General features: G+C 38.5%; 1 protein-coding gene across 1 annotated transcript in view; it reads right to left on the reverse strand.

Annotated features, from left to right (window-relative positions):
* LOC127622340 (E3 ubiquitin-protein ligase LNX-like) overlaps positions 1-16,183 on the reverse strand; it is a 65,590-nt gene that overhangs the window by 46,663 nt on the left and 2,744 nt on the right. Inside the window, 1 exon segment of the mRNA XM_052096416.1 lies at positions 9,875-10,408. Coding sequence (XP_051952376.1) covers positions 9,875-10,302 — 428 coding nt within the window. The 5' untranslated portion in view covers positions 10,303-10,408.

Consider the following 16,183-nt stretch of genomic DNA (forward strand, 5'->3'; position numbering starts at 1 on the left):
TCCTCATCATCATTAACCTGATGAGGAAGAAGAGGACACAGAGCAACTGCAGCGCAACTGCAGTACTGATTCTTACACCCGTTTCACATCGCAAGCTTGAGCGAGACATGAGCATAGCGTCAGCTCAACTACAGCATAACTGCAGCTGCAGACTCGACAGGGCTTTCACACTGGAACCATTTTTATAGCATCACAGCAGCGGCTCTATACAGAAAAATACTGTGATTTCTATGTTATGGTGAGTATTTATTCTAATAAAGTCCACAATTTATAAAATGGTTTTCTGGAGTGGGTCATTGATAAGTATTACACACTTGATCGTCATGAAATCATATTTGCTTGAGTAGGAGGACCACATTTACATGTAAAAGGTAAACAATAGAGCACTTTGTGCTTCTCCACCTCCACAATCAGTCTTGTCTCGTACATTGTTGAACACAAATGAGGTAAGTTCTGAATTTACCGACATCATGGTCTGTCACGTGCTTGTGTTTACAAGTTAAAGCAAACTCAGCTGTGATCGGGTATTGCTGAAGGCAATAGACTTGTTCTATGTTTAATAGTACATAAAAAGTCTCCACAAGCACTATGTCTCCGCAGTAACGTGCTCAACAAGCCACGGGATAAGATGTGCAGGATGACAATCTCAGACGCGGAGTCAACTGAGACCGCCACCCGGATTGAAGTGAGTCACTACACCACCACAAGGAGTTAGAGTGCATTGGGAATTGGGCATTCCAAATTGGCCTGAAAAAGGGGAAAAATAAAAAATATGTTCTGCTCACGCGCCAATCATGCTTACGATATGAAACGGGCATTAGGTGGGAGTGTACAACGATCTGTTGAACTCTTGCTCTCTGGGGAAAATGCTAAGAGGCGGCATCTGGCTCTACAGAGGAGGCAGTCAAATTTTGTTAATTCTTTTCATTTGTCTGAAAACAACTTTGATTTTGCGGTCTTGCACCAGTTAAATGTGTACACATGTGAGAGATGATATTAAAATGTGGCAGTCAAATTTTGTTAATTCTTTTCATTTGTCTGAAAACAACTTTGATTTTGCAGTCTTGCACCAGTTAAATGTGTACGCATGTGAGAGCTGATATTAAAGGGTTAGTTTTCCCAAAACTTTATTTTCTGTAGTCGTTTCGTCACCCTTGTGTCATTACAAACCCATAGGACTTTCTTTATTCTATGGAGCACAAAAGGAGAAGTTTTGAAGAATGTTCATACTACTCTCTTCCATACAATGATAGTGGATGGGGACCAGGTGCTATCAAGTCCAGAAAGGACAAAAAAGCACTTTAAAATCATTATAAATGTAGTCCATATCACTCGTGCACTGTATTCAGAGTTTTCTGAAGCCATATGATAGCTTTGTGTAAGGAACAGACTTAATTTAAGTTCTCTGAAATTCTCTGAAATCCTTGCTTGGCAGCTGTAGTCACCATTTACTTTCAATGTATGTAAAAGCACAGCTTGGATATTGTGCTATAAAGAGCTCATTTTGTGTTATATGGAAAAAAGAAAGCCGTACGAGTTTGGAACAACATGAAGGTTGAATTTTTATTATTTCTGAATTTTTTCACTTCCAATGACAATGCTTCTCTCTGTGCAGCGTGTTGTATTTGTGTGCCTTGGCATAGATGAGTAGATGGGTTATGCGGTCACTGAATGAACCAGTGAATGCCGCAGGACAAACCACTGATGTGCAGGTTCATCGGTCATCCGCTCACTATGCGTGAAAATAAGGTCACCACGGCAACACGCAGGCCCTCAACAATAGCCCTGTTTTCTCACTATGTATACGTCACACTGATGATGACATGCTGCTGTCTTACCAGAGGCATCCTCTGCACACAAATATACACAAATGCATTGTTAAAAATAGAATATGAACCTGACAGAAGTAAACAAATCATAATCCTCTAGAGCTGACGGCGATCAACCTTCCAGCATCACTCATTAATATTCACATGATTCAGAACACAAAGAATTCAACAAGCTGTCCTTCATTTTCATTTTCAAACGAGTCAGTACTTTGACTATGCTACAGCATAACATGCCCACAAATAAACATGTCACATTAAGTCTAATGAGTTTTGAGAACATAATTTAACCTCTTAACAATCACACACACTAAAAAGTCAGGGTGAGATGTTTAATAGAGTTAAACAGCGCTTCACCCTGCATGTGGAAATGGAGTGTATTTTCCTGACATACCACCTGATGAAGCATGTACAGACCTATCCAACAGCACGCAAACATGCAAAGGCAAATCTCCACATACCTGCACACACTTGTAAAGCACAAGATACATCTACACATCACTGCATAAAAGCATTTAAGGGAAAACACTTTTGAAGGGGTAGAGTAGCAAATGTTATCTGATAGGTAGCGAGTGAAGTTGGCTGAATTTAAACTACCTGCAGTTTTAGCAATAATGTTTATCAGGTATTTTGACCCTGTATGAGAAAATCTGCAACAGTGCAAGGATAGAATTAGTGTTTAAGTCAAAGTCTTACTAACCATCCCAAAGCATAAGAAAGAAAGGGAATGATAAAGCATGAGAGAAAGAGAACAAGATCACTTCTTTGATTGAAGCAGACATAAACAAACAGACTTTTCTCTTTCAGACAGGTTGAGGTGTTGACCAGTAAGCTAATCATGTCAAATGGCATCCAACCAAGTGATTCCAACTCCAGGGGCATTTGTAAGTGCATGTGTGTACATACTGTATTTAAAGGGAGAACAGGCAGCCTCAGCTAAGAATAATCAATTGGGAGATCAGTGCTGGCAGTGCTAGTTGCCCTTTTGTGTCAAAGTAGTGTGGCGAAGAATTGAGCTAACTAGCTTCTCAACAGCGAGACACAAACGACACAACAACATGGAGAACTTTACAGTCGTGTGCATTAAATTCTTTATTGGCTGCTTTGGTGCAGATTAGGTGTATGTTGTGCTATGGTAATGTCTGAAGGCAGAATACGACGCAATTTGCTCCTGGATACTTTAACTATCAGAGCTCTGCTTTTCTTCTCTTTCATTAGGCTATTATCCTTTTAAACTCAGTGTAAAGAGGAATAATAACGTTTAGACTGAGGAAAGATGTTGTGAATAAATAGACGTTTAAGAAACATTTGGATTGTCTATATTTTTCCAGTGATCATTGGTATTTTTTTTAGGTTTGTTGTCTGTGTGTCACTTGTTGTCCCTGGACCTGTAATTTGCTTCAGGCTTTATATTTAATATATATCATGCTTTCTGCCTCATTCTATGAATTTAATATCCATTAAAAAAAGAAGCTGTTATATCTACTTGATGATTACTGAACGTAAAATGCAGTATAATGTGTCATTTGTAATGTTTACATTCTGCATTCTTGGTACTAATGCTAGCATGTTAACCTTGGCCATGGTATGCACCTGTTACCCTCTTTTATTGATTTTTATGATGAAATTTGTGATCTTAGTGCATGTAAGATACTGAAAAAGTTTTTTATTCTTGTTTTTAAAGATAGATATTGGATGCTACTGCGAAGATGGGTGTTGGGTGATATGAGTGTTAGGCAGACAGATAAGAGGATTAGCCAATGGGCAGAATAGAGAATAATAATTAGAGGCACATCAATGTGTCACAGGTGTGAATGGCTTATAGACTGCTGATCTATCCAAAAATTATAATTTTTAAAATTCACTAAATATGGAGTGCGTTCCATTCAGAAGTGATCATCCCTATGCCCTATTCCCATCACAGACTTTACCATCCACAGCATGAATATCGTGATCTCGCTGCATGACTATCATTTCCTTTCTAAGTGCCCTTTGGAGGCTGATTTATCCCATTTGAATGACTGTTCTTCTTCTCTGCTTTGTGTTGCGTTCTACATTCAGGTTAAATACACGCCTCACGGCACCTTTTGGAGCATGCACAAAACACAGAGACTGATTGTGTTCCGATTAACGTGTAAACACAACGAAGCCGAGCTATTGTACAACCGCAATATCTAAGTCTGTTTGTTCATTTCGCAAAAATCGATCTGGTACTTCAGTCGGAATAAAGCCTTTCCATGACATTTTAAAAAGACTATTTATTGCTTTAATTAAACTGAAATTAAACATGTAAAGCTCAAAGATGAGGGGCTGAATCCCCCTGTGAATGTCCAACCTTGCACTGCAGAGAACAAGGAAGACCACTGCTTGTGACAGAGAGACAGAGACAGAGAATAGAAACTGATATATATAAAAATTAAGAGAGACATTCTGGGCAAAGCAACAGACAACTGGTCAAAAAACAAAAAAGCCTGTGAGTGTGAGGGAGAGATAAGAATAGAAGGTTTCTGTCATTACACAGGATGAAGATGAATGACCATGCTACCATTCTTCTGCCAGCCAACTAAAAAGCAGACTTTCCTATCCATTCCCTCTCTTTTTCTCTTTTTCAATGCATCAGAGATGGAATGGCTACCGATTGCACACAGATACACAAACACATGGACAAAAATCACACAACATGGCTCACATAGTGACCCACATACACAGAGGGCAAAAGGCGAGAGAAAGACCTCATCTTCTGAGATCACAGCCAAACAAACACATGGACAGATGGTCCAGGAAATTACCTTATCTTTCCCTGTCTCCTCACCATTCATCCCTCGTTTTTCACATCTGAAAACACCTCACTGTCTTTTTCCTCTCCAATCCTCCAATTCCATTCTGTCTACACTAATATATGTGTGTGTTTGTGTTGTGTGTGTATAGTTTGGACTCTAAGAAGAGAAGGAATTTTTGATGTAGTCTGTTGTACTATGCTCAGGCTTTCACACACTCACACTTACAAGGCACAATGGTGTTTCAGCCAAAGGACCCAGGATCAATATAACTAGCTTCCACCCAAACACACGTGCAGCAGATTCACAATGAGTGCAGAAGGCTCTTCTAATCAGTGCAATGCACAATAAAGTGAGCATGTGAGAAGTTCAATGTGTTTTTTGCTAAATAAGAGTGTATATTTCTCTTTTAAAGAGTATGTTGTGATTTCGACCAAAGAAGTATAGATTGAACACTGTAGCATGAAGCTCTGCGATTGATAAGAGTGCATGTATATGTGTTAATGTTTGAGTTTCTGTGCTTTGATTTTCTGAATGGTGTGGCTAGCAGCAATAAAGATGTGTGTGTCTGTGTGTGTGTGTGTGTGTGTGTGTGTATGTTTCTGTCCATTCAGTCCTTTTGGCAAGTGTGAAATAAGTGTGCAATGATAGAGAAAATTCCATAGCTATATAACATGTGATGATAAGAAACAAAATACAAAATTACACAAATTCCAGTTTTCTCTGAATATTTGCTGCGAAAACACACCTGCACGCGTGCACGCACACACACATGTTGGTCTACCTATCATTATGAGGACTTTCTATAGACATAATGATTTTTATACTGCATAAACTATAGATTCTATCCCCTAAACCTAACACAACCCCTAAACCTAACCCTCACAAAAAACTTTAGGCATTTCAATAAAAATGAAATTTTGTCATAAACCACATTTATAGTATAATACCCTTGTAATTACCAGTTTGTAACCTAAAAAAATGTCCTCGTAAACCACATAAACATGCACACACACACACACACACACACACTAGGTCGTCTCAGCCATGCTGCAGTGTCCCTCACTGCTTGGTCGCATCAAAACAAAACCTGCTTTATTATACAACACATCCATAACCACCTATCCTATGTCTAAAGCTTCACAACCACTAAAAAGAACAGTGGTGAAAGCATCTTTCCTTCCAAAATAATACACTAGACAGCGATAATACATCTAGAAACTTCTAAAAAACAAAAACATACACACAAATGGCTACAGTTTTGCATGCACAATCAAACACAGCTATGTTTAGATAAAGAAAAAAAAATATGGGATTAAGATGCATAATACGGGATTAATGCAGGACATTTAAACTATTTGAATTATTGAGACAATAGAAATGTCCACATTTATAGCATAATACCCTTGTAATTACCAGTTTGTAACCAAAAACTATGTCCTCGTAAACCACCCAAACCCGCCACACACACACAACCAACCAGCTGCACACATTGCAGTGCTGGACGGGATGGTGTACAGTGCGACTGTCCTGGATAGAACTAGGAGATCAGATTGTACATATGGTTCTAACTCACATAGGACAAACACACACTCATACTGTAGTGAGCTGATGTGTGTGTTACTCACAGTTCTGAGTAGAGGATGTGCAGGTTGCCCACATTGTCAGTGTAGTTTGCTGGACTTAGCCAGGGGAGAACCAACAGTAGCAGGGCCTTCATGACCCCCTCTCTCCAGGGCTCCTCCTGTTCCTTCTCTCTTTCTTTTGATTTCACTCTCTTTCTCTGTTCTGAATGCAGTTTTTCCCTATCCCCTTCCTCTTTGTCCTTTCCTCCTCCACTTCTAGACCGTACTGACCCCCCTTCCTCCTTATCTTCAAGTATAGAATCGATTCTTCCTCTTCTTCTTGTTCCTCTGTCCCTCCACTTTCCTTTCCTTTCTTTTGTTGTCTTTCTGTTTATGCCTCCCTCAGTCTTTTAGCCCGGTCATCTCAGCAGTAGACAGAAAGAACAGCAGCAGCAGAGATAGTGTAGAGAGGTAGGACTGGGAGCGCTGCCAACAGAGGAGAGCAGAGCGCAGGATGAAGAAAGACTCTAGAAGAAGAGGAGGCAGGTGCACTGGAGTGACGGCAGCCAAGGCGGAGAAGAAATGAGAGGGGTGAGGTAGAGGGAGGAGAGGAGACAGAGAGCAGCATTCACTGGCACACTGGTCGGATGCAATGGTTGCGTTGCCGTCTAATCTGTTCTGGGCATCATCCAAGTGTAAGAGGATTTACGCTCACGATCCCACACGCTGCTGTGAATGTGAGGGAGAGATAGATAGAGGGAGAATATATGTGAGTACAGCAACACAGCCACTGACTTATACTGCAGCATGCTCTACAGAAAGAGAGAGAGAGAGAGAGAGAGCTGGGGCAAACCATCAGAGACTGGAGATAGGGGGAGATACAGGCTTGGATGGTCCATCTATCGTTGTCCTTATGCCTCAAGGTAGAGCATGTGTTGAAGACCACCCCCTTGGCAGATTAACAGTTCATTCAGTCATAAAGAGGGGTGTGAGTGTGTTTATGTGTGTGCTTGGGTGGGGGGTAGACAATGGATGGATGGATAGATGGATGTATGGATGGATGTATGGATGGATGACGAGTTGGTTGACAGGATAAAAGGTTAGTTGGTTGGTGGGATAAATTATAAGTTGGTTGGTGGTATGGATGGATGGTGAGTTGGTTGATGGGATGGATGGATGGATGGATATTAACTTAGTAAAGATAATCCTTTTTGAACAACCACACTCTACTTCCCAGCTACAGTCTTATTATTGTTCCTACTAAATATTCCAATCATTCTCAAAACAGATAATAAATTACATGATTACATAATCAAACAAAAATGGTTCATAGGCCCCAAATTTTACAGCAATTCAATCAAACAATATGATCTAGCGACAATAAAGAGCGTTTTACCATAAATACTGAATGTGCTTGTAAGAGAACCCAAGAACAGCCTGAGGCAATACAGTCTCCTCTCCACCCTTATTTAAACAATGATTCCAGGAAAGTCCATGCACCACCAAAAACATGCAAACACAATCATACACTGACAAAGTGCATCTTGACATGCTTGAATGCAAACATAAATGTAATCTGGCACAGACAACAAGCAAGACACAAACCTCTACATATTATATAAAACTAAGTCACAAATAGCTCCAAAGCACACACAAATATCAAGCAGAACTATAAAACATCAAAGCATCCACAAGCAACCATCAAAAGCTTACTAAACACACTAGATCCTCTCAACACACTGTTATGAGTCACCAGAATGAAGGAAACCTCACGCTTTTACATCACATGACCACAAATGCTGTGAAACAAACAAAATCAGTAGCAGCTGGCCCTGAAAGATGCTTTTTAGTTATGAAATTAATATGCATGAATTCAAGTGGAACTTTGTATGTAGTAAAAAGTCAGATGACACAAGCAAACAGTCCTCAAAAAAAGAAAAAACAAGCAAATTAGGCCATTCTTACATAGATAGAGTCTTTGGCTAGTCCTCATAAGTGCTTGTTCCTCTTAATTCCCATCCCATTCTGAACGATGTCCCACTTTAAAGTCCTGGACCAACTACAACAACCAGATTCCAAACCACATTGGAGAAAGAAGGGAGCGGAAGAGAAAGACAAATGAAGATGAACTGACAACCCAAGAGCCCAGCTTTAAAAGGAGAAAGAAGTGATATGGGAGGGGAAAGGAGGAATAGAATGGAAAGAAGCAAGTGTGTTTTTTTTTGGTTGAGTGTAGAAAAGGGCAAGTTGATTATGTTTCCATAAGTGGAATTTTAAATGAGAGGGAAACTTTCCATTAAAGCAAGTTACAAAATGCAATTAATTTCAACTGAGGCCCTCAGGCCTGTGGCACGCTAATGACTCAGACACAGTCCATTGAAACGAGAGAGACTCTACCATCCTGAAAATGGAAAGAGTGAGAGAGTGGTCCAATGAAAAGCATTAGTTAGCATATTGTCCCCAAAGGCACTGAGGTGGAAGATATCTTTATTTGTTAAATAGAGGTCACTTTGAGGTTTCCACCTCTGAGGAGCGAAGAACAAGAATATTCTGAAATAAACAAACAAACAAGTACACACAGCAATAAATGTGCTTGACACATGTCTTCTTTTGTGGAGAATAAATGACAAGAGTCTTTTATGAATGACAATGAATAAAGAGCGTCTTATGAATGCCAATGAGATACCGAAGTCTGTATTCAATTTATCAGTATAACAGTTATATTAAACATTTACTATGCAAGCAGACAAATCAAACTTGCTTATTCAATTCAATATCTTAAACTGTGCTGTACCAGGGTGTTTACAAGTAAAACTTAGCTGATTAAGCTTGTTGATCTAGCTGGTTAACAGAGTTAAAAAAGCTTGGTGGGGCAACCAGCACACCAGCATCTCATTTTGTAGAATGAGAATCCAAAACCCAATATCTGGTCACCAGCTATGGTGGCCTTTTCAACAGGGTCTGAAGATCACTATTTACTGAAAATGTTATTCAAATCAAATCCATTGTCTGGAAAACATTAGGTGACTCTGGTACAGTCCTCTGGCAACTGTTACATTATTGTGCGGCAAGCTGCGTAGTGTGATCTGAATCAACCTATTTGTCGGTCCTGAAAACAACATTCCTATCAACCAATCAGATTTTAGGGTTTGGTTGATGTTAGGGATAGGCTTAGAGCTGGGCTTAGAGGTTTGAACAACAATTTTATCAACTTATTATTTCCCACTGATTGTAGGAGTAGGTTACAATTGGTTTAGGGAAAATTGCTTGTCACCAGCATATATTGTGCTGTGGATTCTGAACCCCAATATGGGATGATAGTGTACTGGTGTCCCCACTAGACTTGTTAACTACATTAACCAGCAAGACATCCTTGGAGAACCACATCCACCAGCCAAGTTTTGATGGTTAAAAGCATGGTGATGGTGGTCCACCTGCTAGACCTGTACCAATGCAGCACTAACCAGCATAAAAACAGACTGGTAATTAATGCTGGCCTAAGCTGATCTTTTCAGCATGGAATGTTGTTCCATGACCAACACAGGAGGCTGATCCAAGAATATTTTATACTTGGCTAAATCATATTATGCGTCTCAAGCGGTTATCCTCTAAACTTATTTGATACCAGCCCAAATGTCATTAACAGAAGCTCAAATCTTGTTAAGATATTTGACATCAAAGACAGCTTTGAGAGTGATTTCTTCACCTGCTCCTGATGTGTCCCTCCAGTTCTCCACGGGAAAGCTCTTCAGTGCAGTGCTCAGTAAATGGGCAGGACACCGTCAGCTTGTCCAACAGTTTGTGGACCAGTAGACTGGACTTACGGCAGGTCTGCAGCATCAGTGGGATGCGGTCCACAGGGCAGAAGTCACTCTCCAGTAGGAAGTTTGTCAGACACTCTTGGCAGTAGGTGTGTCCGCAGGGTGTGTCTAGGGGTTGGATCAATGGCTGAAGGCAGATGTGGCACATGAGGTCATCATCCACCTCATCCTTATAGGTGTATTCATGGTTCTCCTCTTGTAGGTGCCGCTGTCCACAGATGTGACATAGGTCAGAAGGAGGTGAGGTAGGAGTGCCTCCTGTGGCACCACAAACGGGCAATGCCACGGTGCCCGGCTCTTCCTGATCACTCATTGTTAAATGAAGATATGGTGAAGATGGTTGTAGTGCAACTACAGAGGTGGTGATTCTTTGTGGTTGGAGGGCTTTGTTGGATCAGGTAGCGTTTTAAACCATCCACCTGCATGGGAGGAGCACACAAAAAAGAAAAGGATATGAGAGTCATTTATGGCCAATAGGTGTGTTCACATCATAATCTTGTTTACTGTGTTCACTGGAAAGGCGAGCCGCACACACACAAAGACACATACACAGTTTAGAAAAATGATGGCAGTGGACATTTTTATTTTATGCCCATTAATCATTACTTTTATTCTATTTTTAGAAAGAGTTAGCAGAAGGATGAATCAGACTGATTCAAAACGCTTTTTAAATTCCACTGAAAACATATTCACATAACATTGAGTTTCAATAAAGACAGTTGGAGAGAAAAAAAATAGATCAGTCGTTTAATATAGTGGCAGATTGGAATTTGATCCTACCATTCTGTGGAATTTTTTTTAGCATGGTCACAGACAACATCCTATCCTAACAACATCTATTTAGTATTTTTCTAGAAGTTTTTCAGAGGCTCAGGTTGGGGATCAGTAGCTGTTTATGTATAATTAAAATACATGCAATCATTTTGTGTGTATAAATAAATAAATTATATTCCCCAGCGGATGAAAAAGCCCATAGTCTTAACATTGAAAAAGGATCAGAGGGCTTATTTTTCTGGAGCAGAAAATCATAGACAAGTAGGGTGGCATCTTTATACTTGGGGCAGTAAGGCAAGTTTAGTGACACTCTAGCTAGTTACAACCCACAACACCCTAGCAACTACCAAGTACTACCCTAGCAACAACCCAAAACATCATATCTCAGCACCAGAACATTGTAGAGACATGGTGGTGGACTCATATGACTCAGAACGTTGTACTAAGGCACTTAATGGAACAAATGACAACCTTGGCAGCCCAGGGGGGCACTGCAATATCTCAGCTCCAGAACAACATATAGGCAAATGGGGGTGGGCTCCTTTGACTTGGTGCATTGTCCTGAAGCCCTTGGTGGGACATTGTGGTACCGAGTTTTGCCACGGCAAGCAACATTTACATTTTCTTCAGAAAATTAAACTATGAAGTTTTGTCTATAACAACCTCAGTCAGACGATTCTGCTTGGCTTCATTCAAGGCTCTCTTTTCTTTTGAGTTTTCTTTTAGGGGTATGGTTAGGGTTAGTCTGTAATATTTATAATTAGCTTTATATAAAAACAACTAGAAGTCCACATAGATGGTCACATATAGTCAAGTAAAATGTGTGTGACATCAAAGTTGGGACTGGTAAAGCCTGAAATCACCTGCATTGTATGGACTAGCCAACAGCCCCATGATATAATGTAAATTTAATAAACATATTGAATAATCTATTAATGAAAATGTAAAAAAACAAAAGGCATTGTGGGTTGAGGGTTATGGGATAAGACATCTTTTATCTAATATCATATATATCTTGGTATAAAAGCAAAATAAGTCAAATTACAGAAAAAAGAAATGTGATTGTGTAATTATGAGTGGCTGAGTTAATGTGCACTCCTTATAGACAAGCTTAAAGTTTATCTAGTCAATGAAGTCCATTGGTCATGGTGCTCTTACATAAGACCAGAGTGAATCACCACACCTGTTGTATTACACATAGAAAAATGACATGCGAGTATGAGCGTGTACAGACACAATGGGAGCATTGTGTTATTACAGCCATAAACATCTCTCTGCGTTTTCTCACCAAGGACAATCACTTTCAAAACCACTGAACACACAATATGTACACACTGTCTCTATCCATTTCTGTGTATTGTGTTTAAATAAGACCTCCATTTTTGTTGTTAATTTAAATAGAGAACCCTTGAATCACAGTGTATTGACGGTGAATTAATAAGAATAGTTTTACTGACCCCCAATTTGTAATCTGAGCTGAGTTTGAAGAGCCTGCACACACACACACACACACACACACACACACACACACACACACACACACATACACACACACACACACACACACGACACACACACACCACTTTATTTATATCATTGTGTGGACTTTCCATAGACTTTCATGCATTTTATGGATTTTATGCAGATCTAACGATAATTTCTATCCCCAACCCTAAACCTAACCCTCACAGAAACCATTTTGCATTTTTAACTAAAGAAAAAACAACATTGTTTTGTATGTTTAATAAGCCATTAAGGTAGGTGATCTCAGGTTTTACTATCCTTGTGGGGACATGTTTTTCCACACAAACACACACACAAACACACACACACACACACACAAACACTTTTACCCCGAGGCTCTCATTTAATTTAAATATTCCATTTTCTTTTGTCTTCCCATATGCAGTTCTAGCGAAAAATCCATTGTTCAAAACAAACAGAATGACAGGACTCTCTAATGGCTGCTTGTGCCATTTTACTCTTCTTCCCTCAACTATCTCTCTCTCTCTCTCTCTCTCTCTCTCTCTCTCTCTCTCTCTCTCTCTCTCTCTCTCTCTCTCTCTTTTCCTCATACTCTCACTGGGGAGATAATATTGCTTGTTAAGTAACCATTAGCCCAGAGGAAAATGGTGGTAAGTATGTGCTAATAGCTCCGGTATACTTAATAAGAAATTAAAAAATAAATGGGTGTGACATAATTTTGAACAAAATCTGGCCAAAACAATGATGTTTTTTAGTTAATTTCATTGGTTTGTAACAGTTCACCAGCACAAAATTTCAGTAACACTAGCTGACCACCTTCTTACTGCCACTGGTGTGACCTGGTGCTCAGTCACCAGGAACACACCACCATGCAGAGTAAGCAAGCTTGTGCAGACTTGCCCACCTCTGTATGATCGTTCGCGTAAACATTTTTTTCAAGAATATGTCATGCGATTTTTTTATTAATTAGTCTATAAAATAAATTAAATATACTTAAATACTCTTAAATTCACATTCACTCTGTTGTTTGATATGCTGCTTCATTCATGTGTCATCTGCAGCACAAAGCCATTCACATAATGAGTTTTGACTCTTATCATTCTTTTTTCTGTATTCTACCTATTTGCTGTAGTATCAGTGTCATCATAAATTACAATAACAGAGTGTAACTGGTGCATATAATATAGTAATATATAATAATTTAGTGCATATATATTACTTTAAATCATCATCAAGAGGTTATAACAACTTTTTTTACTGATCTCATGTGAATTCTACTCAAAGAATGAGGCATGAACCCATTGATAACACATTTTAATGTTGTATTAGTCGATGTTTTACATGAAGTCTATTTAAATGCTCCTCTATAAGCCTTCCCATGCGGTGTGTCCGAATGTACGCAAACAGTATACTGTTGCTCAGGTGTTTCAAACTTCTTTCTGGCACTGAGCGAAGAACAAAGAAGAACTTCCCAGTGAGTATTCTGGGGCCTTAATCATAGAAAGTGTTAATGAAATTCAACTGCACAATCAAAGGAAAGCTTCACACAATCGCGCACACACACACCATGCACAGAGTTCAGCTTTTTTGATCTCAGATCAATTGGAATCAATGTTTAATGACATAATAAGAAATACTGAAAATAAATGGCTTTATTGACTTTGCATGTGTATAAGTAATGGAATGTAGTGTGTGTTAACAGTTTTATAATGGTATAACTCTCTGCCTAATCAGCCCCTTCTTTAACAGCTTCGGTTAAAAATTGTCTTCTGTGTGTGTGTATGGGTCAGCACTTTTATATCTTTCCCATCAAACAAAGTGCACAGCAATGCAATAATGAAGAAATTAATGCAAACTCAAACACAATATATCTATTTCTCCCTCTTTTTGCTCTCAAACTACAGGTAGATGTTTAGGATTCAACCGCATTTACACCTTACAACACTTAAACTGTGAGCACATTTTGTTGTTCCTGTATTTAATTATTTTTCCACAGTGTCACTGTGATAACTAGTACCTGGCATCTAACATCCAAGCAAATTCCACACGTGTATATACCAATGGGTCACAGTTTGGCCGGTTAGCATGGGAAGTTTGTCTCTGCTAGTAGATGCAAAAAGTTATTTTTCCATTGAGAGCCATTCAAAAGTAACTGTGTATTCTGACAAAATAACATTGTTTTGCCAGTGACTGAGTTTCAGCGTGAAATGGACATATACTTTTATACATTAACTGTCTGCAACAAAGGGTGGAACTGCCATTGAGGTGGGAATGCTAATGGTTAGTTTTCTTCAGGTATTGACCTCCTTGGTATATTGTTCTGACACCATTTCTGTATTACTTAAAACAAACAAAAACAATCATTATTCAAGTTCTGATTTATACGTTAGAGTAAGTAACTATATTCAGTAATTATATAAGATATTTCTGTCTTGAGGTACCACTATGGAGGACAAAACCTGCAAAAATAATAAATAAATACATAAATAAATAAATGTAATAATATGAAAATAAATAAAGGAATGCATTTCTTGATAAAACAAATATAATTCGTTTTTAATGAAAGTTATACATGAAATTTTGTTTTGTAGACTTTTTTCCTTTATTTTATAATTTTCTCTTTTTATTTGTATTCTTAAAAAAAAAATATTCTTTCATTTTTCAATTTTTGTATTATTATTTATTTATGCATTCATTTAATTTTATATTTGTTTATTCCCACATGTATTTATTTCCATATTTAAATCCCAAATGTATTTATTTTTATATTTATTCTTACATTTCTGTCTCTTGTATGATAATTATGTGGGCTGGTCCTGCTTACTATTGGCTTATTGTAGATTGAAGCATGTGCTGATTACTCTTGACATGTTTTGATGTGACGTTAGGTCATAGCCATATCGTGTAAACTATAGCTATTTGTGGGGCTAAAAACATAAGAACGTAAGTCAATCCAAGATTTATTGGTTATACTACAATCACAAAATAAATGGGGAGCTGTTTCTTCAACAAAACCACAAAATGAGCAAGTTTCATAAATGAAATGATTTTACCTTATGATTTTTTTTCTGTGTATATAACTTCATATTTTGATGTCCGCAAATCCATAATATTGTTTTCTGTTGTTATTATTTTTAATTGTAAAAGATACAACCATGCTTAATTTTCCTGATCGTTTATGTATGTATGTATATGTAAGCCGAATGAAGTCGATAACCACACATCAAATGACTGTTTCATTTAGAGTAGAGGTGCTTAATGATGGTTTAGGAGAGCTGTAGGCCGGTATGAATGTCAAAGCACATCCTGGGGTGTGTTTCCCAAAAGCATCGTTAGCCAACTATGGTCGCAAGTTCCGTCGTTATCATCGTAGTTCAACGAGTCGGTGTTTCCCGGAACCATCGTTCCAACGAACATTCGCAAACAGCATCGCAGAGTTGTGTGGTTGGAACGACAGCTCTCGACCTGTGGTTAGAAGCAGAGTTTCTTGTTATTATAACATGTGGGCTTAATAAATTATTATCTTGAGCCAAATAAGCAAGATGACATTCAGTACAATCAGTATATTTTATTTAGAAGACATACAAATGTACTTTATGTCTTTTAGTTTGTCAATAGATTTAAAGCACCGTTTTTGAAGAGTGCGCATGTGTGAACGTGCTCTAGTGCGTAAGAACGAGCCTATGATTGAATCTGGAAATAAAGCAAATAACTGAGAAAAATATGAGAGAGTCCTCATATGACATATCCGTAATTTATAGCAAAACATCTAGCATTAATTCGATCGCAAACAGATTCATTAAAAGTAGTTTTTACTCCACCACATGTGTGACATCATTAACCAACGTGGTTGAACAACCAATTTGCGACAATACGGTTTCGGGAAACAGTCGTGACTAGCAAGTTGATTTCTTCAACAGTGCATCGTACTACGG

The sequence above is a fragment of the Xyrauchen texanus genome, chromosome 28 (genome assembly GCF_025860055.1).
Source record: "Xyrauchen texanus isolate HMW12.3.18 chromosome 28, RBS_HiC_50CHRs, whole genome shotgun sequence".
In the NCBI taxonomy this organism is placed as follows: Eukaryota; Metazoa; Chordata; class Actinopteri; order Cypriniformes; family Catostomidae; genus Xyrauchen; species Xyrauchen texanus.